This window comes from Prionailurus bengalensis, chromosome C1, assembly GCF_016509475.1.
Source record: "Prionailurus bengalensis isolate Pbe53 chromosome C1, Fcat_Pben_1.1_paternal_pri, whole genome shotgun sequence".
Taxonomy (NCBI): Eukaryota; Metazoa; Chordata; class Mammalia; order Carnivora; family Felidae; genus Prionailurus; species Prionailurus bengalensis.
The window spans coordinates 91926624-91947711 of NC_057345.1; the positions used below are offsets into that span (position 1 = coordinate 91926624).

General features: G+C 38.7%; 1 protein-coding gene across 5 annotated transcripts in view; it reads left to right on the forward strand.

Moving 5' to 3' along the window:
* NTNG1 (netrin G1) overlaps positions 1 to 21088 on the forward strand; it is a 339296-nt gene that overhangs the window by 250672 nt on the left and 67536 nt on the right. For all 5 annotated transcript variants that reach the window (XM_043575715.1, XM_043575711.1, XM_043575713.1 and 2 more), the window contains exon 5: positions 17016 to 17042. In XM_043575715.1, coding sequence (XP_043431650.1) covers positions 17016 to 17042 — 27 coding nt within the window. The remainder of the gene's footprint in view (positions 1 to 17015; positions 17043 to 21088) is intronic.

Genomic DNA, 21088 nt, shown 5'->3' on the forward strand with positions numbered 1-21088 from the left:
TGTTGGGAAATGAAGGAAATCAGGAGAAATTTTGCTAAGTGGATGAAACAGGAAATGTTTGTTTTTCTCCACCAAATTAATTTCCAGTTAAAATAACAACAGCATTCAAAACTCCCAATGGTAACTTAATTTTAACCATAAACAATTCAGAAATTCTCTAAATGTTTGTAATCCCATTTCCCCTACTGGGTAACCTGAGAGATGCTTTGTCCAGAAGATGCTTCCCTGTCTGATCTTACCATAGCCTTAGCTATGCCCAGTGAAATAATTGGCTTTTTCCAAATTCCAGCAGTTGAGGTCATGCTTGGCATGGATCCTGTTAGCAAAAGCCACCTTTTGACACAGAGTGTGATTGTAGGCCTTGCAGGTGCTACATTAAGTTAAGGAACGTCTGTGTGTATGTGAAAAGAGCATTGGCCTTATCTGTGTTTACAGGAACCATAACAGGTGCCCCATTACCACTCATGTGTATGCCCCACTAAAATCCCTGAACATCCATAGGAAAACACACTCTGACACGCTCAGGCAGAGAAATGATTACTTTCAGAATAAACTGCCCAATTCCATGGGTGGACCGATTAGCCACCTGTAAAAGCCAAAGGTTTGCCCTCTTTCAAAAGTAGAGGAGGGGTGAGGTTGAGAATATACCTAGTAAGTGAGAAATAACAGAAATAGGACAGTGAGCAGTGGGAGAATGAGGGCTTGAAAAGCCACTCACTCTGTGCAAGGCTAAGAATGTTATCAGGTACTTCAAAGCAGCAGCTGTGAGAAACCAAAATCTAAAAACTAGTATCACAGGAACCAGGACCTTATCAAGTTAAATATAAGAGTAATGAAGCGAGAAACAAGCCATGAAGTAAGGGGGCATGAAATTATGATAAAATTTCTATGAGGCAAAAAAAAAATTCTTCAAAAGATTTTTTAAAATCCCTATTTGTAAGGGTATTCAGTTTCTTTCTGTGTTAAAGAAAAATTGACAGTCTAGCTCCTAAAATTAATACATAAAACTCTATTGAACAGAAATGTTGATTTTTCAAGGTGATTTTATTAACAGAGACTCTTTTGGCCATCCTCAATTGTTCAGGGCCATAGACTCATGAATTCAGAAGGAATCACAAGGTTATTTGTTTGCGAGACCCTATGGCTGCCTACCAAGGTTCCCTATCACCACACTTGTCATATTTACTTTAAAGGTTTCCCAAAATGAAAGTGGCTCGGATTTCATTTTTGGTGTCTGCTGCTTCTTTAGTGGGACAAGATGGAACAGAGGAAAGTTCACAGACACCTGCCAGCCTTCTAGCTCATCCTCAGGGCTGACCAACTTGACAAGGCTACCAGAAAGGCAGCTGGAGTGGGCTGCTACTAAAGGCATTGGTTGCTATTCTAACATGACTTCTTCTGCTTGTAACTGAGCTTCGAAGTCTTGTTTATTTCAAGGCCTTTTCACTAGGAAGAGCTTCTTGTGCTAGCCAAGCTTTCTCACTGTGATGGGTTTCTTGTATTCTCCATGGACATGATTTACTTACCCATCATCTTTTGCACATTGCAGAAGATCACCAATTACTCCCTGGCCAAAGGAATGCAACCTCTTCCAATTTTCTTTGTGGATTCTATTGCTTATCAATCCCTTAGTCTTCAACTGGCCTTTTCTATACTTGTAGACTTGACCCCATCTTTGTTACAGTAGGAAGATTACAGGGGTCATAATGCCCAAGGGGGCCCAAGTCAATGTTTCTTTCAGTCTTTAGTATGCAAAAATTAAATGAAAGATTTTAGAGATGACTGCAGTGGTTCAGTCTTGCAATGGAAAAGCCTTACAGTGGAAAGAACCCCTTAAATTAAATTTCTGATACATCAGACTGTGCTTTAAAATGTCCAAGGATGGAAATAAACAATTCAGTGGTTTAGTACACAGGTTCCAGGATCAAATACAGTTTATCTATTCACTAGCTGTGTGACCTTGAAAAAGTTAAACTAACCTCTCCAACACTTGGTTTCCCACCTGTAATGTGAAAATAATAACAGTTCTTACCTCATAGGGATTTTGAGAGAATTGAATGGCCTACTGCGTGTAATGTGTTCAGCATAACACCTGTCACCAAATAGGTGTTCAAAAATAATTTTGATTTTGGAATTTTTTTCATAAGGCATGCTTGTTCATTGTTGGACAGGTTTCATTGTTATAAAACTTATTCATTAATATCAGTATTATCTCCTAATTTCCAGTGGGTTTTTTTCTCTTTAAGTAGTGAAAGAGTATATGATCCCTGTTTCTTTTCTTCTCCAGGTTAACATCATCATCCTTTTTCATATAATAGGATTTTCATGTCTCTTGTGGGGTTGCTTGCCCTAGAAGTCATCTAATTTTTTAGTGTGAAAATGTCAGCCAAGCACAAGACTCTGGCACTGTTGTGATTCTTATTCATACCGGCTTTTTCTTACATACATGCATGCATACATGCTTTTGTGTGCATGACACACACACACACACACACACACACACACACACACACAACTCTAGGTGGTGCATCACAGGTCAGTTATTTAAGAGGAACACTTAGGATATGTCATATCCTAATACAAAAGTACAAAACCTAAGAAGTAAAAAAAGAGTGGCTACAATCTCTGAGCCCTCAAAGTCAACTTCTCAATGGCTTTGAAAGGCTATGCATCCTGGATAATCTCTTGATTTAGCAGAATCTCCGCAGCCAGGATAATTTTTTTTAAGTTTTCATTTATTTTGAGAGATAGAGAGTGAGAGAAGGGGAGGGCAGAGAGAGAGGGAGACAGAGAGAATCCCAAGCAGGCTCTGCACTGTCAGCACAGAGCCTGATGCAGGGCTCGAACTCATGAACCACAAGATCATGCATGACCTGAGCCGAAATCAAGAGTTGGACACTTAACTGACTGAGCCACGCAGGTGCCCCCAGAGTAATTTTTTAGTAGGAAGGTCAATTCCTGTCCACTCTTAGCAAAAGAACTAAGAGAACTTCATTAAACTAGAAAATTAGAAGATTTCCATTCACAGACAATTAACCCATCACCCAGAGGTACTGTAAACCAGGAGTTTGCTGGGAATTTTATGACTTTGGAAGTCCTGAATTCTGGAGCATCTCCAAGGCCACTTTTGTAAGGAGCATGTAGAGCCAGGAGAGAAGAATACAGATCCCCAACATTCTAAAATAGAGCCACCCCTATTTAAATAGGGGTGGAATAGAATTTTTAAATTCTAAAATAGAGCCACACCCCATCTGTGAGACACATCACATTTCCCTATGCTTTTCACTGCCATAGGCTTGGCAGAGGCAGAAGTAATAACTCTTGTGCTTATATTTTTATTCACCATGTTTTTTATTCAAGACCAGTGTGTTTTCTTCTTTGTCTTTTAAAGCCAAATATATATCTAGATCTAGATCTAGATCTAGATCTAGATATACTAAAAAATCTAGATATAGATATAGATATAGATATCAGAATGTTTTCCTTGTTTTTCTACAAAGCTTATGTTTTCTCTGTAAGGCATCTTCTCCCCATTGATCTTCATTCTATTTTTGATAGTATTCTCAGCGTCCTTTAATTTCTTTTCTGTCTTCAAAGTAGATGGCAACTCTGTCCAACTTCATGCTTCATCATGATTCACTTGATTGCTATTGTCCAGCTCATTAATAAAAGTATTAAGTAGCACATCTTTAAATTTCTGATCCCTGTGGAATAACACACAATATTTTTCTACATATATATGCTAAAAACTCAATAATTAACTTTTAAGAACTATAACTGTAAGAAAGATAGTACAATACCATCCACACCTCTGTGTTCTATGACCAAAGTGTGTTCTATGACCCTTTAATGAATTCCATGGTCAAATAAGTTTGGAAAATGCTATAAACTGTACTGACTCTTAAGATATTCATATTACCTTATTAAAAACTTGAGAATCCGATAGTAAAGTAACCTATTTTACCCTGTGTTTCCCAAAATTAACTGTTCATGGAACATTTAATAACTTTCTATAAAACACTCTTTGGGGGATCTGCTGCACTAAACAATTTCTACAGCCTAGTGATAGAAATGTCATGAAGACAGACAGAAAGCCCATCTAGTTCCACTGTATTCAATCTTTCACTTTCTTCTTACCTACACAGTCTAATATTCTTCAAAGAAAGAAAATTAAATTGGTCTGACATTGACATTATTTGTTTGTTCAGAAATCCAACTTGAATTGTTACACAATATCTAGGTCTCCTCTGAGTAATGGAAAATAATTTGATGATCGTTCTGTTATTTTCTCTAGTATTAAATTCACATTGACCAATTTATATTTTCCCAGGTGTACACATGTGTGTGTCATTATCCAGACAATTTCCTAAGTGCTTTACATGCATTAGCTCATTCTTAACTCACAACATTCTTATAAGGTAGATGCTGTTAGTTTCATTTTACAGACGTGGATTTTGCAGACTACTGAGGACAAGTATTAAGGTTTCCATGACTAGTCAGGATGAACAGGAGGATTTGAACCCACATATATCTTGACTCCAAGGACTGCACATTGTACTATATTGCTTCTCAGGTTAAAGTTTAATGACTTCCTCTGTTCTCCACTGGGGTATGCACATTCTGACACCTGCTTAAACAAGTCAGTCTTCTCTAAACCTGGTCTCTCCTACTTCTCTTCCTAGACTTCTGCTTGTTATTTCTTTGCCTTCAGAGACTCCCCATCTGCCCTTGCTTTCAATTTTCAAGCTCCCCACCCCTGCTTCTTCTCAGTCTACAGTTTTTTTTTTCCTTACCATTCCTGTATATTCCTGTGGTTTTAGCTCTTAGTATTATTGGTTTGATAGTAATCAGCCAATTACAGCCTAGAATTGCTCTAATGAATCCACACTGGTTTTTCCAGCTGTCTATGAAGATCTCAAAGTCCACATGCCGGACACTGAATTTATTCCTTTCTCCAAATTGCCTTTCTGTCACTTTCTATTTTAATTCTCCTTTTTCAAGACTGCTCCTCAATGTCAACTCCTCAGTGAAGCCTACCTAGATTCTCCCACGCAAAATTAACTGCTCTTTTCGCTCTAGATTTTTGATAGCGTATGTACACTTACAGTTGGTTGACTTTCTATGACCAAGATTGTAATAATAATAATGGTAGCTTCTATTTATTAAGTTTACCACAGGCTTTTATAGTTTGTGAAGTGCTTTCTTGCATTAAATTCTTATAACAATCCTCATGGGGTGTGTGCTATTTTTATCTCCATCTGACAGATAAGAAAGCACAGGCACACAAAGATCACTAAGTAAGTTTTTCCAAGGTCACACAGCAAATATGTCACAGAACAAGATTTATTACTTTTTAAAAATATAATTATTTTCAAATTGGTTTCCATGCAACACCCAGTGCTCCTCCCAACAGGTGCCCTCCTCAATGCCCGTCACCCACTTTCCCCTCCCCCACCCCCCATCAACCATCAGTTTGTTCTCAGTATTTAAGAGTCTCTTATGGTTTGCTTCCCTCCCTCTCTGTAACATTTTTCCCCCTTCCCCTCCTCCATGGTCTTCTGTTAAGTTTCTCAGGATCCACATAAGAGTGAAAACATATGGTGTCTGTCTTTCTCTGCCTGACTTATTTCACTTATCATAATACCCTCCAGTTATATCCACAATGCTACAAATGGCCAGATTTCATTCTTTCTCATTGCCAAATAGTATTCCGTTATATGCATAAACCACATTTTTATCCATTTGTCGGTTAATGGACATTTAGACTCTTTCCATAATTTGGCTGTTGTTGAAAGTGCTGCTATAAACATTGGGGTACAAGTGCCCCTATACATTAGCACTCCTATATCCCTTGGGTAAATTTCTAGCATTGCTATTGCTGGGTCCTAGGGTAGATCTATTTTCAGTTTTTTGAGGAACCTCCACACTGTTTTCCAGAACAGCTGCACCAGTTTTAATTCCCACCAGCAGTGCAAGAGGGTTCCTGTTTCTCCACATCCTCTCCAGCATCTATAGTGTCCTGATTTACTGAATAAGATTTAAACTCAGGTCTATATGACTTCAAGAGCTAAAATGTTAGCAATTTAAGAACAGTACCATACTGTATTTCTGGCCTTTATAAATGCTTGTGGAATTAACTATTTTGTGAATGACTAAGAAAACCTAAATAAGGCTGTAATGTGCATGCGGTACATTGACCTCCCATCCATTTTCCCCTGTCTCCTGGAATGTATGGTCTTCACAGCTCAGCAGCTCTAACACAAAGGTCTACAATCTCCTACAGGAAGAGCCAGCCATCTTGGAGGAAATACAACAGGGAAAAGACTCATTTTTTTTCAAGGGTACTCATAACCCATCTGACCATCTAGAGATGGCACATTGGCTGGCTGAGCTTCCCAGACTTCCGCAAATGTCATTCATGGCCTCACTGACTTGAGCACTGTCAGATTCTGCCCACCAGCCTTTCAGGCTGAGACCCCTGGTTCTACAGCACAATAACAGAGGACTTTCCTCTCAGAGCCATATATATATATATATATATATATATATATATATATATATATATATATATATGCATGCCAAGCTGTCAGCCCAATATACAAAACCAGAATACCAAATTATTCATGTATAACCATCAATCCACACAGTCTTTATCTGAAGCTCATGGGACCAAATATGACTTGGAATTCAAAACTGTTGGGATTTTAAAAGGTAATACATATATTGTAGACATATATTATAACCATTTTCACAGCACAATATGAGGTAGCACCACTTGAAAACATTGTAATATTTCTGCAGCAAACCTCTGATTATTCTCACCTTATGCCCCTTTCACTCAGGTTTTACCACCAAATTAGTTCAGAGCATGTTATGTTGTGCTGGAGGTAAATTTGGGAGAAAAAAAAAACTTTTAATTTTCAGAGTTGTTGTTTGAAGATTGGAGATAAGAGATAGGGACCTAAAATAAATTAAGAGATGGTATAGAGTGGTTGTTACAGGTGCAAGCTCTGCAACCTGGATCTCTGGATTCAAATCAGTTTCCTTAAGAGATGATCTTAGGCAAGCTGTTTGTTTTTGAGTTTCTCCCATCCATAGAATAAACCTGAGTGTTGACCTCATAATGTTGTCATTAAAATTAAATGGATTAATGCATGTAAGGTATTTACATTTTTTAATGTTTTTTATTTTATTTTTGAGAGAGAGAGAAAGAGCACGAGTGGGGGAGGGGTAGAGAAAGAGGGACACACAGACCCCAAGCAGGCTTCAGGCTCTGAGCTATCAGCACAGAACCCAAAGCAGGACTCGAACTCACAAACTATGAGATCATCACCTGAGCTGAAGTCAGCACTCAACCAACTAAGCCACCCGGGTGCCCCAAATGCATGTAAGGTATTTAGAACAGAGGCAGACACATAGTAAGCACACAATGGAATGAGATGCTATTGTCATTATAATTTCACTGAGATCTAACACATGGACTCATCCCAGCCGGATGTGTAAATCCTCCTTTTGGAGGTAACAGCTATGTAGGGAGATAAATTATGTCCAGATCCCAGCTTATTCATGTAGAATATGAAATAACTGTTATGGTATTCAGAATATTTAAGTCCTCATGACCAGTGTATTCTCTCCCTTGTAATTGAGACTCCTTGCAGAGCCAGATGACAATCAGAAAGTTGCTTGGTGAGCATGGCATCAGGAAATTTAAATGACTCTAATGCTAATAACATGAGACTGAAACATCCTGACACATCCATCCTGCCACAGAGTCAGCCTCCTTAATGCCAACAGAACACTGCAGGCCTGAAAGCTTTCAGGTTGCCCCTCCCTCTTCCTGAAACAGTGCTGGGCCAGCAGTGCTACCATATGCCTTGGAATGCTGCTCCTTTCTAGGCCTCCCCCTTCTGATTGGCCATTCTTCCATTCTTCAGATCTGTCAATAGGCTACATCAGGTTGATGTCACCTATGTCAAGTCAATCACATACACTCATGTCCTTCTGTTGTAAGATGACTTTAGCTATCTTTGATTGGATCATTTATATGGTGATTTCACACTATAATTCTATGAAGGCAACCTTATTTCCTTTACTTTCAAGTTCCCGGCAGACAACTCACTGTGCCTCCTATCAACACAGTGGGACCAGGGATTAGGGCTGGAAGGACATTGGAAATTATTCCCCCAGAATACAAATGAGGCTGCAGAGTGTTTTCTTCCTCATCACCCACCTCTTCTTCAACTGGGTTTTTTGAAATTATAGCTCCCGATGGCCGCAGCCTGGCTTCCCCTGAAGATCTAGCCATCTACTTGATGGGCTGTTTTCAAACCATCTATCACAACAGTGGTAATATTTCCTCTCATTTTGAGGCATGCCAAATCTGTGTCCCTTCTGATTTCCTCTTGATGAAAAGCTGCCGACTTTGCATTGATTCTCAGAAGGAGTTATGACTCTTAGCACTGCATTAATCTGCTTTGGAAGATTAGGATGTTTATTTTTGCGATCTCCATCATGTTGCTTAACTATGCCCCCTTTAGCCATTTACTTGGTGGGAGGGTTAGTAAAATTGAAAACAGAAAGAGAAGGAGAAGGAGAAAGAGGAGAACGGGAAGAAGAAAATGATTGTATAATTCTACTAAGTTCTCATCCCCCTAATTGTAGCAAATTCCTTTAAAACAAACATTAAACTAAATACAGGAGTGGAAGGGCCAGTTGAGGAAGGACTAGCCATAAGTGCCTACAGTTGAGGAAGGACTAACCCTAAGTGCCTTCTCATTCTTTTGATACACGAAACCCTTTGGCATATTCAGCGTGTGTGTGTATCTCGACTGAAGGAGCATTTTCTATATACCATGTATTGCAGAACCTTCCTCTCAAACTCATGCATACCTGTGCTTCATTTCCTCAGTGCAAGTTCAGCAGTGTCTAATCAGACAAGGATTGGGAATTAACTGTTCCAATGTTGAATTTAAAAGTGTTGACTTGGGCAAGGCTCTCTCTTTCTTCTCTTTGTGCATTCAGTTTCCTCTTTTCTAAAATGAAAAGCTCGATGAGATTATTTCTTAACTCCCTGTCTGCTCTTCATTTTTAAATTACTCTTTCTGAATTAGCCTACCTGGTATCGTGCTTCCTGTCTGTCTACCTATCATCTGTTTATCTTTCCCAAGTATTTTTGAGGTTGCTTCAGAGGTGAGGTTTAACCTAATGAAGCTTGAGTTTTAGGATTCCTCATCAGAATCCTTCTAACCTTAAAAAAATAAATTTTATATTTAATTTTATATTTTAAAGTTAATATTCTTTTTCTCAAAGAGAGCTCCCAGATTTGAATATGCTTTAGACCTCCACAAAATCTGTACTTTCCCTTGGGTGGCTTAGGGGAAAAGACAAATACAAATAAGAGTATCCAAATAAAGGGTTAAAAAAAAGATGTGAAAGAAGGAATGGAAGGCAAATAAGCCAAATATTAAATGAGTTTACCCAGTTGAGCACCAGGTTGTGTTCTGAGCCACTGCACTTTCTAGAAGGCAAGGAATATCGTATAACTCTGGCTATCAGAATGAAGTAAGTGTTCAGAGAGAACAAAAGTACCCATTAACTCTGAACTCTGAGAAATATCTCAGTTGAACATTTTATAGGGGACAAGATCATATTATGGCCAAAAGTATTTTCATTTGATAGAAACTATTTTGGTAACAAGTGATAAAGTTTTGCTCAAATATATTTTGAGCAGCTTTTCTGTACCAGGCATTGTCCCAGGCAGATACTAGAAATACAGAAAGGAATGAGACATGGTGACTATCCTTCAGACCTCTCAGACAGACACACAAACAATTATAAGTAAGTTGATAAGTTTTTCAGGGAGGCCTGTACAAAGAGGTGTGTGATCACAGGGAGTGGCTATTTCACATCAGGGAGATGAAAAAAGAAGGGAAAGAATAACTCCCAAGCTCAATTTTAAGGGTAAAAATATTCTTTACCTAATACTTATTACTTCACAGGGAGTGATTAAGAACTGGCAACATGTGTCTAGATAATCTGACTCTCATCCCCGTGGTTCATGGGCACTTTCTGTGTTGTCAGATGAAATTATATTCATTTATTCATCCTTTACAGACCCCCAAAGAAGCCCACCTTTCATGAATGACAGCCCTCTTGTCTTACTCTTGGAAGGCTTCTCATGGCTTACCTTACTCTTTTTAATGACTGTAATGGGTTTATTAAATTCTTTAGTTGTCTGTAGAGAACCCAGACCAAGGTGTTTGGACAGTACAATAAGGAACATTTGGAAAAATAATTGTAATAATAACATTCGAAAATGTACTAATGGCTATCCCTTGGTGTTCACATATTTTCTACTTCAAAAATCTTTATGCCAGCAAACAGTTTAAAAGGCTTTTCTAAGGAATTCCCATTTTACAGCAATGGAATAGAAAGTGACTCACCTGACACTACCCCAAAAAATTGTAAGCCACAAAATGAGGAAGGGGCTGAATTTTAAGCATCCAAAATGTTAGGTAATGGAAAACATCTTCATGAGGAAAATAAGATCTCAGAATGGCCTTGCTTGGCAAGTTTAGTACAGCTGCAGTGAACATTTCTTCCTGCGCTAGCATCCCCAAAGGAATGGAAACATTTCTGCATCGTTCTACCGTATTCAGCTGCAGCAAGTACTGCATTAAATAGTCTTGCAGGTTCGCTCTCTCTCCAGCTGCCTGGCCAAACATCCTGAGAATTTCGCCTTGCATTATGCATGGCCCTCTAACTCCATGTAAGTTTCAAAACACCCGAAAAGTCTCTTTCTGCCATCCTAACTTCCATTCTCTTTGACGGATTACAAAAGGCAAGCAGTTCTGATGGAGCAGGATTTTCAATCATGGGGGAATTTGGAGCTTCTGCCATTGATACTAAAATTGTGATGCTTCCATTATACCTCACTCAACAGGGGATTTACAAAAGAAAGAAAGAAAGAAAGAAAGAAAGAAAGAAAGAAAGAAAGAAAGAAAGAAAGAAAGAAAGAAAGAAAGAAAGAAAGAAAGAGAGAGAAGAAAGAAAGAAAGAAAGAAAGAAAGAAAGAAAGAAAGAAAGAAAGAAAGAAAGAAAGAAAGATTCAGTACCAAGTCACTGTCACGCTGCAGCAAAGATAGTCTGCCAAAGTATCGGTCAGGAACTCAGCAGTCCTTTGAAGAGATTGCTTTCAGCATGAAATTCAGTTCAGAGGACAGAGTTAAAACACAGAAATGGAAATTTAGATTTCCAGTTTGGGTCGAAGAGTAATCAGTAATTAAGCTGAAGCTCCATAAACCCTGTGCATTTAAAAATCAAGAGATTTTGAATGTATTTAATAACTGAAAATAAAATTTCACTCCTTCCAAGGTTTTTAAAAAATCATGGTATGCTTTAATTCCTTCATACCCCTCCCCATTAGGAAATAGGAAAATGGCTCTTGGTTTTATTTATTTTTTTTTTTTCTGAAATTTATTGACAAATTGGTTTCCATACAACACCCAGTGCTCATCCCAAAAGGTGCCCTCCTCAATACCCATCACCCACCCTCTCCTCCCTCCCACCCCCCATCAACCCTCAGTTTGTTCTCAGTTTTTAACAGTCTCTTATGCTTTGGCTCTCTCCCATTCTAACCTCTTTTTTTTTTTTTTTTCCTTCCCCTCCCCCATGGGTTCCTGTTCAGTTTCTCAGGATCCACATAAGAGTGAAACCATATGGTATCTGTCTTTCTCTGTATGGCTTATTTCACTTAGCATCACACTCTCCAGTTCCATCCACGTTGCTACAAAAGGCCATATTTCATTTTTTCTCATTGCCACGTAATATTCCATTGTGTATATAAACCACAATTTCTTTATCCATTCATCAGTTGATGGACATTTAGGCTCTTTCCATAATTTGGCTATTGTTGAGAGTGCTGCTATGAACATTGGGGTACAAGTGGTCCTATGCATCAGTGCTCCTGTATCCCTTGGATAAATTCCTAGCAGTGCTATTGCTGGGTCATAGGGTAGGTCTATTTTTAATTTTCTGAGGAACCTCCACACTGCTTTCCAGAGCGGCTGCACCAGTTTTCATTCCCACCAACAGTGCAAGAGGGTTCCCGTTTCTCCACATCCTCTCCAGCATCTATAGTCTCCTGATTTGTTCATTTTGGCCACTCTGACTGGCGTGAGGTGATACCTGAGTGTGGTTTTGATTTGTATTTCCCTGATAAGGAGCGACGCTGAACATCTTTTCATGTGCCTGTTGGCCATCCGGATGTCTTCTTTAGAGAAGTGTCTATTCATGTTTTCTGCCCATTTCTTCACTGGGTTATTTGTTTTTTGGGTGTGGAGTTTGGTGAGCTCTTTATAGATTTTGGATACTAGCCCTTTGTCCGATATGTCATTTGCGAATATCTTTTCCCATTCCGTTGGTTGCCTTTTAGTTTTGTTGGTTGTTTCCTTTGCTGTGCAGAAGCTTTTTATCTTCATAAGGTCCCAGTAATTCACTTTTGCTTTTAATTCCCTTGCCTTTGGGGATGTGTCGAGTAAGAGATTGCTACGGCTGAGGTCAGAGAGGTCTTTTCCTGCTTTCTCCTCTAAGGTTTTGATGGTTTCCTGTCTCCCATTTAGGTCCTTTATCCATTTTGAGTTTATTTTTGTGAATGGTGTGAGAAAGTGGTCTAGTTTCAACCTTCTGCATGTTGCTGTCCAGTTCTCCCAGGACCATTTGTTAAAGAGGCTGTCTTTTTTCCATTGGATGTTCTTTCCTGCTTTGTCAAAGATGAGTTGGCCATACGTTTGTGGGTCTAGTTCTGGGGTTTCTATTCTATTCCATTGGTCTATGTGTCTGTTTTGGTGCCAATACCATGCTGTCTTGATGATGACAGCTTTGTAGTAGAGGCTAAAGTCTGGGATTGTGATGCCTCCTGCTTTGGTCTTCTTCTTCAAAATTCCTTTGGCTATTTGGGGCCTTTTGTGGTTCCATATGAATTTTAGGATTGCTTGTTCTAGTTTCGAGAAGAATGCTGGTGCAATTTTGATTGGGATTGCATTGAATGTGTAGATATCTTTGGGTAGTATTGACATTTTGACAATATTTATTTTTCCAATCCATGAGCAGGGAATGTCTTTCCATTTCTTTAAATCTTCTTCAATTTCCTTCATAAGCTTTCTATAGTTTTCAGCATACAGATCCTTTACATCTTTGGTTAGATTTATTCCTAGGTATTTTATGCTTCTTGGTGCAATTGTGAATGGGATCAGTTTCTTTATTTGTCTTTCTGTTGCTTCATTGTTAGTGTATAAGAATGCAACTGATTTCTGTACATTGATTTTGTATCCTGCAATTTTGCTGAATTCCTGTATCAGTTCTAGCAGACTTTTGGTGGAGTCTATCGGATTTTCCATGTATAATATCATGTCATCTGCAAAAAGCGAAAGCTTGACTTCATCTTTGCCAATTTTGATGCCTTTGATTTCCTTTTGTTGTCTGATTGCTGATGCTAGAACTTCCAGCACTATGTTAAACAGCAGCGGTGAGAGTGGGCATCCTTGTCGTGTTCCTGATCTCAGGGAAAAAGCTTTCAGTTTTTCCCCGTTGAGGATGATGTTAGCTGTGGGCTTTTCATAAATGGCTTTTATGATCTTTAAGTATGTTCCTTCTATCCCGACTTTCTCAAGGGTTTTTATTAAGAAAGGGTGCTGGATTTTGTCGAAGGCCTTTTCTGCATCGATTGACAGGATCATATGGTTCTTTTCTCTTTTTTTGTTAATGTGATGTATCACGTTGATTGATTTGCGAATGTTGAACCAGCCCTGCATCCCAGGAATGAATCCCACTTGATCATGGTGAATAATTCTTTTTATATGCCGTTGAATTCGATTTGCTAGTATCTTATTGAGAATTTTTGCATCCATATTCATCAGGGATATTGGCCTGTAGTTCTCTTTTTTTACTGGGTCTCTGTCTGGTTTAGGAATCAAAGTAATACTGGCTTCATAGAATGAGTCTGGAAGTTTTCCTTCCCTTTCTATTTCTTGGAATAGCTTGAGAAGGATAGGTATTATCTCTGCTTTAAACGTCTGGTAGAACTCCCCTGGGAAGCCATCTGGTCCTGGACTCTTATTTGTTGGGAGATTTTTGATAACCGATTCAATTTCTTCGCTGGTTATGGGTCTGTTCAAGCTTTCTATTTCCTCCTGATTGAGTTTTGGAAGCGTGTGGGTGTTCAGGAATTTGTCCATTTCTTCCAGGTTGTCCAATTTGTTGGCATACAAGTTTTCATAGTATTCCCTGATAATTGTTTGTATCTCTGAGGGATTGGTTGTAATCATTCCATTTTCATTCATGATTTTATCTATTTGGGTCATCTCCCTTTTCTTTTTGAGAAGCCTGGCTAGAGGTTTGTCAATTTTGTTTATTTTTTCAAAAAACCAACTCTTGGTTTCGTTGATCTGCTCTACAGTTTTTTTAGTTTCTATATTGTTTATTTCTGCTCTGATCTTTATTATTTCTCTTCTTCTGCTGGGCTTAGGCTGCCTTTGCTGTTCTGCTTCTAGTTCCTTTAGGTGTGCTGTTAGATTTTGTATTTGGGATTTTTCTTGTTTCTTGAGATAGGCCTGGATTGCAATGTATTTTCCTCTCAGGACTGCCTTTGCTGCGTCCCAAAGCGTTTGGATTGTTGTATTTTCATTTTCGTTTGTTTCCATATATTTTTTAATTTCTTCTCTAATTGCCTGGTTGACCCACTCATTCGTTAGTAGGGTGTTCTTTAACCTCCATGCTTTTGGAGGTTTTCCAGACTTTTTTCTGTGGTTGATTTCAAGCTTCATAGCATTGTGGTCTGAAAGTAAGCATGGTATAATTTCAATTCTTGTAAACTTATGAAGGGCTGTTTTGTGACCCAGTATATGATCTATCTTGGAGAATGTTCCATGTGCACTCGAGAAGAAAGTATATTCTGTTGCTTTGGGATGCAGAGTTCTAAATATATCTGTCAAGTCCATCTGATCCAATGTCTCATTCAGGGCCCTTGTGTCTTTATTGACCGTGTGTCTAGATGATCTATCCATTTCTGTAAGTGGTGTATTAAAGTCCCCTGCAATTACCACATTCTTATCAATAAGGTTGCTTATGTTTATGAGTAATTGTTTTATATATTTGGGGGCTCCGGTATTCGGTGCATAGACATTTATAATTGTTAGCTCTTCCTGATGGATAGACCCTGTAACTATTATATAATGTCCTTCTTCATCTCTTGTTACAGCTTTTAATTTAAAGTCTAGTTTGTCTGATATAAGTATGGCTACTCCAGCTTTCTTTTGGCTTCCAGTCGCATGATAAATAGTTCTCCATCCCCTCACTCTCAATCTAAAGGTGTCCTCAGGTCTAAAATGAGTCTCTTGTAGACAGCAAATAGATGGGTCTTGTTTTTTTATCCATTCTGATACCCTATGTCTTTTGGTTGGCGCATTTAATCCATTTACATTCAGTGTTATTATAGAAAGATACGGGTTTAGAGTCATTGTGATGTCTGTATGTTTTATGCTTATAGTGATGTCTCTGGGACTTTGTTGGCTCTTGGTTTTAAAGAATACACAGCTAGAAATCTCTAAGTTACGATGATTAAATAGGTTATGCCAAATGTCAGATGTTAAAACAAGCAGAGGGCAGTTGTTCAAAAATAAATACTAAAATAGAAGTTTAATGATTCCTACATTTACCACCTGTTTGGAGCACACTCCAGTGATGTGGAGAACAAGTCTGAACAGCTCCTTAACAGCTATCACTTATTGACAGTGTACCATGTGTCAGACATTTTTATGGATTGTTTCATCCAATCCTCACAGCAGCCCTATGCAGTAGGTAGTATTAGCCCCCTTCAGTTGAGGAAACAGGCATAGAGAGGCTGCGAACCTGCCTGAAGTCATCACCCAGCTAATCAGTTACAAAGCTGGCCTCTCAGTTCTGTCTGATTCCCATCTCATGCTCCCATCCATACCCCTACCCAACTTTAGTGGAGAAGATATAAATCTCTGACTCTTAATTAGCAGTATCTTTCATTGTATTGCTTGCTTGATGAACCCACTATATCAATAACAGTAATCATAGTAAAGACGGATGTAGTCCACACTACCTGCCAAGCAGCATTTTGAGTATTTTACATGTATCAATTTGTGTGATCTTTGCAGCAACCCTAAGAGGTAGGAAACCAAGCTACAGAGAGCGTAAGCAACTTGCCCAAGGTCACACAGTCAGTGAGTGTAAGAGCAAAGCTTCAAACCCAGGCAGCCTGACTCCCATGCCCCTGCTCTCAGCACAGACTAAATTCATGTCCACGTTTGTACCAAGTCCATTGCATTCTGCAATGGTGCCACCACCTTAGCACAACCTGTAAATTAAAGTGGAAGCTGAGAAAATTGATGAACTGCATGATCAATATGAACAACCTAATGTATTCTTGAATTATTCTGCTCAATTAAGTTTCTATTACAGAGTTTAATCCACATATCTGACAAGTAAAAGAGGGCTAAAAATGATGGTTATGCGAAATTAATCAAATAAAGGGCCAAATGACTTTCAACAGCTAACATATGTGTCTCATAACACATTTAAAGAGATCTGTTGCACGTGTGGAGATATTTACACAGGTCCACACAGTGTATATTTGGCACTCTATGCCCGGAACATAAGCCTAGCTTAAAATCTGTTTTGAACCACATACAGTGCCACAAAATGTTTATTGACCTTAGAGGCAGGCACAAAATGTTTGATGTCACGAAGCAGTCTTGAACCAGCTGTTGAAGTTGAGCATTAATTTCCCAACCCTGATAAGTTCAGGAGTTCTAGAATGAAAGCAAAAACGGTTTTGATGGATGAATATATGTCTTTCTGTTTCTGTGCATATTTCCTAATGATCTGAATGTTATTTAGTGTTAAGTTTCTGAGATTTTTATATTAAGTTAAAGATATCATGTATTAATAACTGTCTAACAATTTTTCTTTATTGTTTTCTTTCTTTCCAGGTATCCCCAGTATTTCCAGTATTGGTAGTAAGTAAAAAAAAGAAAATCACCAAACCAAGTCTAGGCTAGTTCTGTTTTCTTGTTGGGCTCCTAAGACCTATTTTCCCAGTGTCCATTTCTGATGGAAGGGGTATTTTCTTTGTGAATTGAACTGTTGTGTTTGTTCTGTGCACAGATATGGTGAGAGCACAGATAAAACAGTTATCCATGTATAACTCCTCTAATACCACAGTTTTCCTGACTACTTTTAATCAATGAAGGCTACCTTTACAGAGGTGCAGTTACTAAGGTAACCATAGCTCATGAGCAAAAGTATAAATAGTCCTGTGTACTCATACTCAGTAACCAACAACAAACTCAACTTTCTCTTTAGGACTGGGTATGGATTTCTACTGTAATTTTTAAAAGCAGAGAGTGAATACCAACAAATGCTTTAGGCATATTTATTAGAACCCAAGAAAACCAGGGGGAGGGAATTTTAGTAATGTATTGCACTCCAGTCTTTGTGAAGGCCTGAAAGAGGCAGGTTGGCGACCATTAGTTTTCTGGAGGAATGAAAGAATGTATGTCCATTTCTCCCTCCTAAAATACAGCGATCCATCTTTTCCTGACTACTTAGGCTTAAGTTTGATAGAGAATGGGATATTAAAAAATATATGCAGAATTTAGGAATCCAGCTACTAGAATTCCTGCAAGAAATCTTTTAGTAGAAATAGAAGCAACTGAAACTCCCACTGCCATGGCACACAGCATCCTCCCAGCTGTCATAGGAGAAACAGACTATAGCTCCTTCTTCACATAGAAAACAATGACACCCCAACACCAAGCCTGAAATGCTCATTAAGGAAATGCCCCACAGCTTTGTGGAGCAGGGTTTTTATATATCTCAGCCTTTCTCTCTGATGGCTAAAACCTTTGAACAATTGTTAGATTAACTGATTCAAAATAGAATACTGAGAAAGCCAAGATTATGTGCTGTAAGTGAAGGGAAGAATTTTCACTGTGGTCTCACCCCTCCCAGACTTCCTCATGGGTGCTGTGCCACCCAGGGTGATTGCAGTGTAAACAACAGCCACTGAGGTGTTGCAAAACCCAACACCCATCCTGAAAGCAATACTCTGATCATTTGGATAAAAACAACTTCCTCCTTCTTACAAATGCACAGGCAGGTCTTCCAGTTTGTAAAGCAACCCGGTGTACTTAAGCTTGTGAATAGGCCCCGACACAGCTTTGTTAAGCAATGGGCATGTTAAATGCCATGAAAATCAGCAGCTTTGTAAATAGAAGTAGTGTTCACATCCTCTTAGATACCGGCCTAATGCTACAGCATGGCCTTTATGATCTTATTGAAATGGCATCAGTGCTACAGTCTTGCAGATGGAGAAAGTTCAGCTCTAGTAGTCTCCGGGTTCTGCTTTAGTATCTCCTCTGGCATTTGCCTAATTGTGTGTGTGTGTGTGTGTGTGTGTGTGTGTGTGTATACATATGTATGTGTGTGTGTGTATACACACACACACACATACATATACCCCACAGTAGGCTCCTTTCAGGCCTTGACAATTTCATTTGCATATGCATTTGTGAGCAAAAGGGAACCAAATGGAAGCAAGCTGGCACAGACTATTGAGGCTGCTGTGGCAGTCTGACCTATCCAATCTTCAGAAATGGATGGATGGAAAGTAGTTCTTTGGCGCTGGGGTGTGTTTCTGTTCACGGTGTCAGTCATGTGTTGCATGGAATCTCTGACCGTACAGCTCACTGGACATTTCATTCGGCCGCCTCCGCCACATGCCCCATCTCTGAGCATCAGCAGATGTTGACCTTTTACACCCTGATTCAGGAAATCCCACTTTTGTTTGGCTTTGTTTTATTTTGAAATGGGTGGTGACCTGAAAGGATGCTTTGTTGTGCCTTTGGCAAATGTATCAACCTTTTTTTAATCAGGAGCCTAGGAAAATTTAACTCCTTAATGCCTAGTGAAAACCCTCTAACAAAGTGATAGTTTGTAACCTGACCTCATTGTGCCTTTGGCAGCTCCGTTTGGAGCTCAGTGGGTGTTTCCTCAGATTTCTCCAGCAAACAGGATGTAAAAGCTTCCAGGAGTCACCCAACATCACACACAACTAGCTTGCCTATTGCTGGCTTTAAAGTCAAGAGATTTACGATAAAACCATCAAACATGATTGTATCTTCTAGGCTGCTTAAATGGCATTTGCACATTCCTTCTTTGTGGTGCTCCTCATAAGGTGTTCCTTGTGTGCACTAGTGTATTCCTTTCCTCTCCAAAGGGCAAGAATTCCTGCATAGAGGACTCATGGCCTATTCCACAGGGTGCAGGAAGGAGGTTTCCAAGGTATAAGCTAGAGAAGAGGGAGTTGCTTGGGTTTTTAACTAAGTTTGGGTGTTTCCCAGGGCTTTCGCCTTTATCCCAAAGAAAGAAGCAAGGAGCATAATTCCACCAAGTACATAGACAATGCCATTATAACAGATGTAATACCCATGAGACTCCCATCACCAAAGCATATTTCAAGGAAAGGGAATGATATATACTACTGATGTAAATTATTGATTTATGTAACCATAAATTCACATACGTATGCTATATACACAATGGCTAAAGATTTTCAAGCCCTGATAGATTTCAGTATAGATCTCAAACTGTCAATACCAGTATTACGGTTCAAATACATTGACAGAGTGGTCATCCTTTCCGATCATCTGCTAAAAATGTTTTTGAAACAAATTTCTCATTAAGATCATTTGTTGTACCTGCTATTGTCTATTTATTAGGAAATAGGCTTCCCAACCATTTCAAAGGTCCTTGATTTAAAACTTGGTCATTTTGATGTGCTTTTGACCATGGCTGAAAAAAATACTGGTGATATTGTCAGCAATTAATTAATCCCAAAAATATATCTATAGTCATTTGAGCCTTGTGATCTCTGTTACTACTTTACCTAATGGGGCAGTAATTCATTCAGGTTTCATTCTTTTTTAATAAAATGTATCACACACTGATAAGTAAACATTCACAATTTTACCCAAGTGAACATTTATTGATGCTGATGATGCAAATTAAGAGTTGGTTTGGTGTGGATGTTTTTGCTAGAGTGATAAACTAATGATTACCTTCTAGCATATATTATCTGATCCTTAGTCCTGAAAAGCAAGTGATTTCCCTAATATGTTAAACATTATACAGACCATAATTAGAATAAGAACTGGCCTAATGTGCACATAGCTTTGTGTGGGTTATACTCACTGAAGAAAGCAGATGACAGATGAGTCCGAGGTTAAAGGTAGGCCAGCCACTGAAATGGAAGATCACATCAGGAAACACCATTTCAGACAGCTTGAAAATTTTTAATAAGTAAAGATATTTCTTAGAAAAGCAACAAAAGAAAAGAGAGATGTAAACGTTCTGTGAACCCAAGTATACATTATTTCTTTAAATTACTTTTCAGTGGCTGAGACCATGATATATAAAGCATAGAATATTGGTGGAAGTGTTTGGATATCCTCTCCTCTCTACCTCATTCAATTAGAAATCATGGTTCACTTACAGGAAATAATCCATTTTCCTGTTTTCTCTTATAATGAGCATTCCCTTCATCATGGAGTTAAACTTCATCTCTAATTTGATTTAACTGACGGGACTGTGGAACAAGGGAGATGCTAGCTGCAGGGATCCAATAGCCTGTTGAGAAAGCCCAGAGATGTTTTCATACTTGAAAATATTTGATGCCAGTTGGAGACCTTGTAAAAGTTGTGTTCCATACAGCATCCAGATATTTCTGTTCGGCACCGATTTGCTGTAGAAACCTGGATCATGAGGAAAATAATGAGGTTAATCATTTCCCCACCCAAGGGTTATTAGTAATCATGTTCATCTATCTAGACATCTGCAGTGTTTGTTTTTTTTTCCCTTTGCTTTAATACTTCTAAATCCCCCAAATAAAAGTTTCATTTGAATTGCCCTTTAACTAATTAGGTTTTATATAATGAGGAAAAAAATTATCAGGCTAGTGTAGCTATATGGCAAATTGCATGGTGTGCTACATTAATTTTGAACT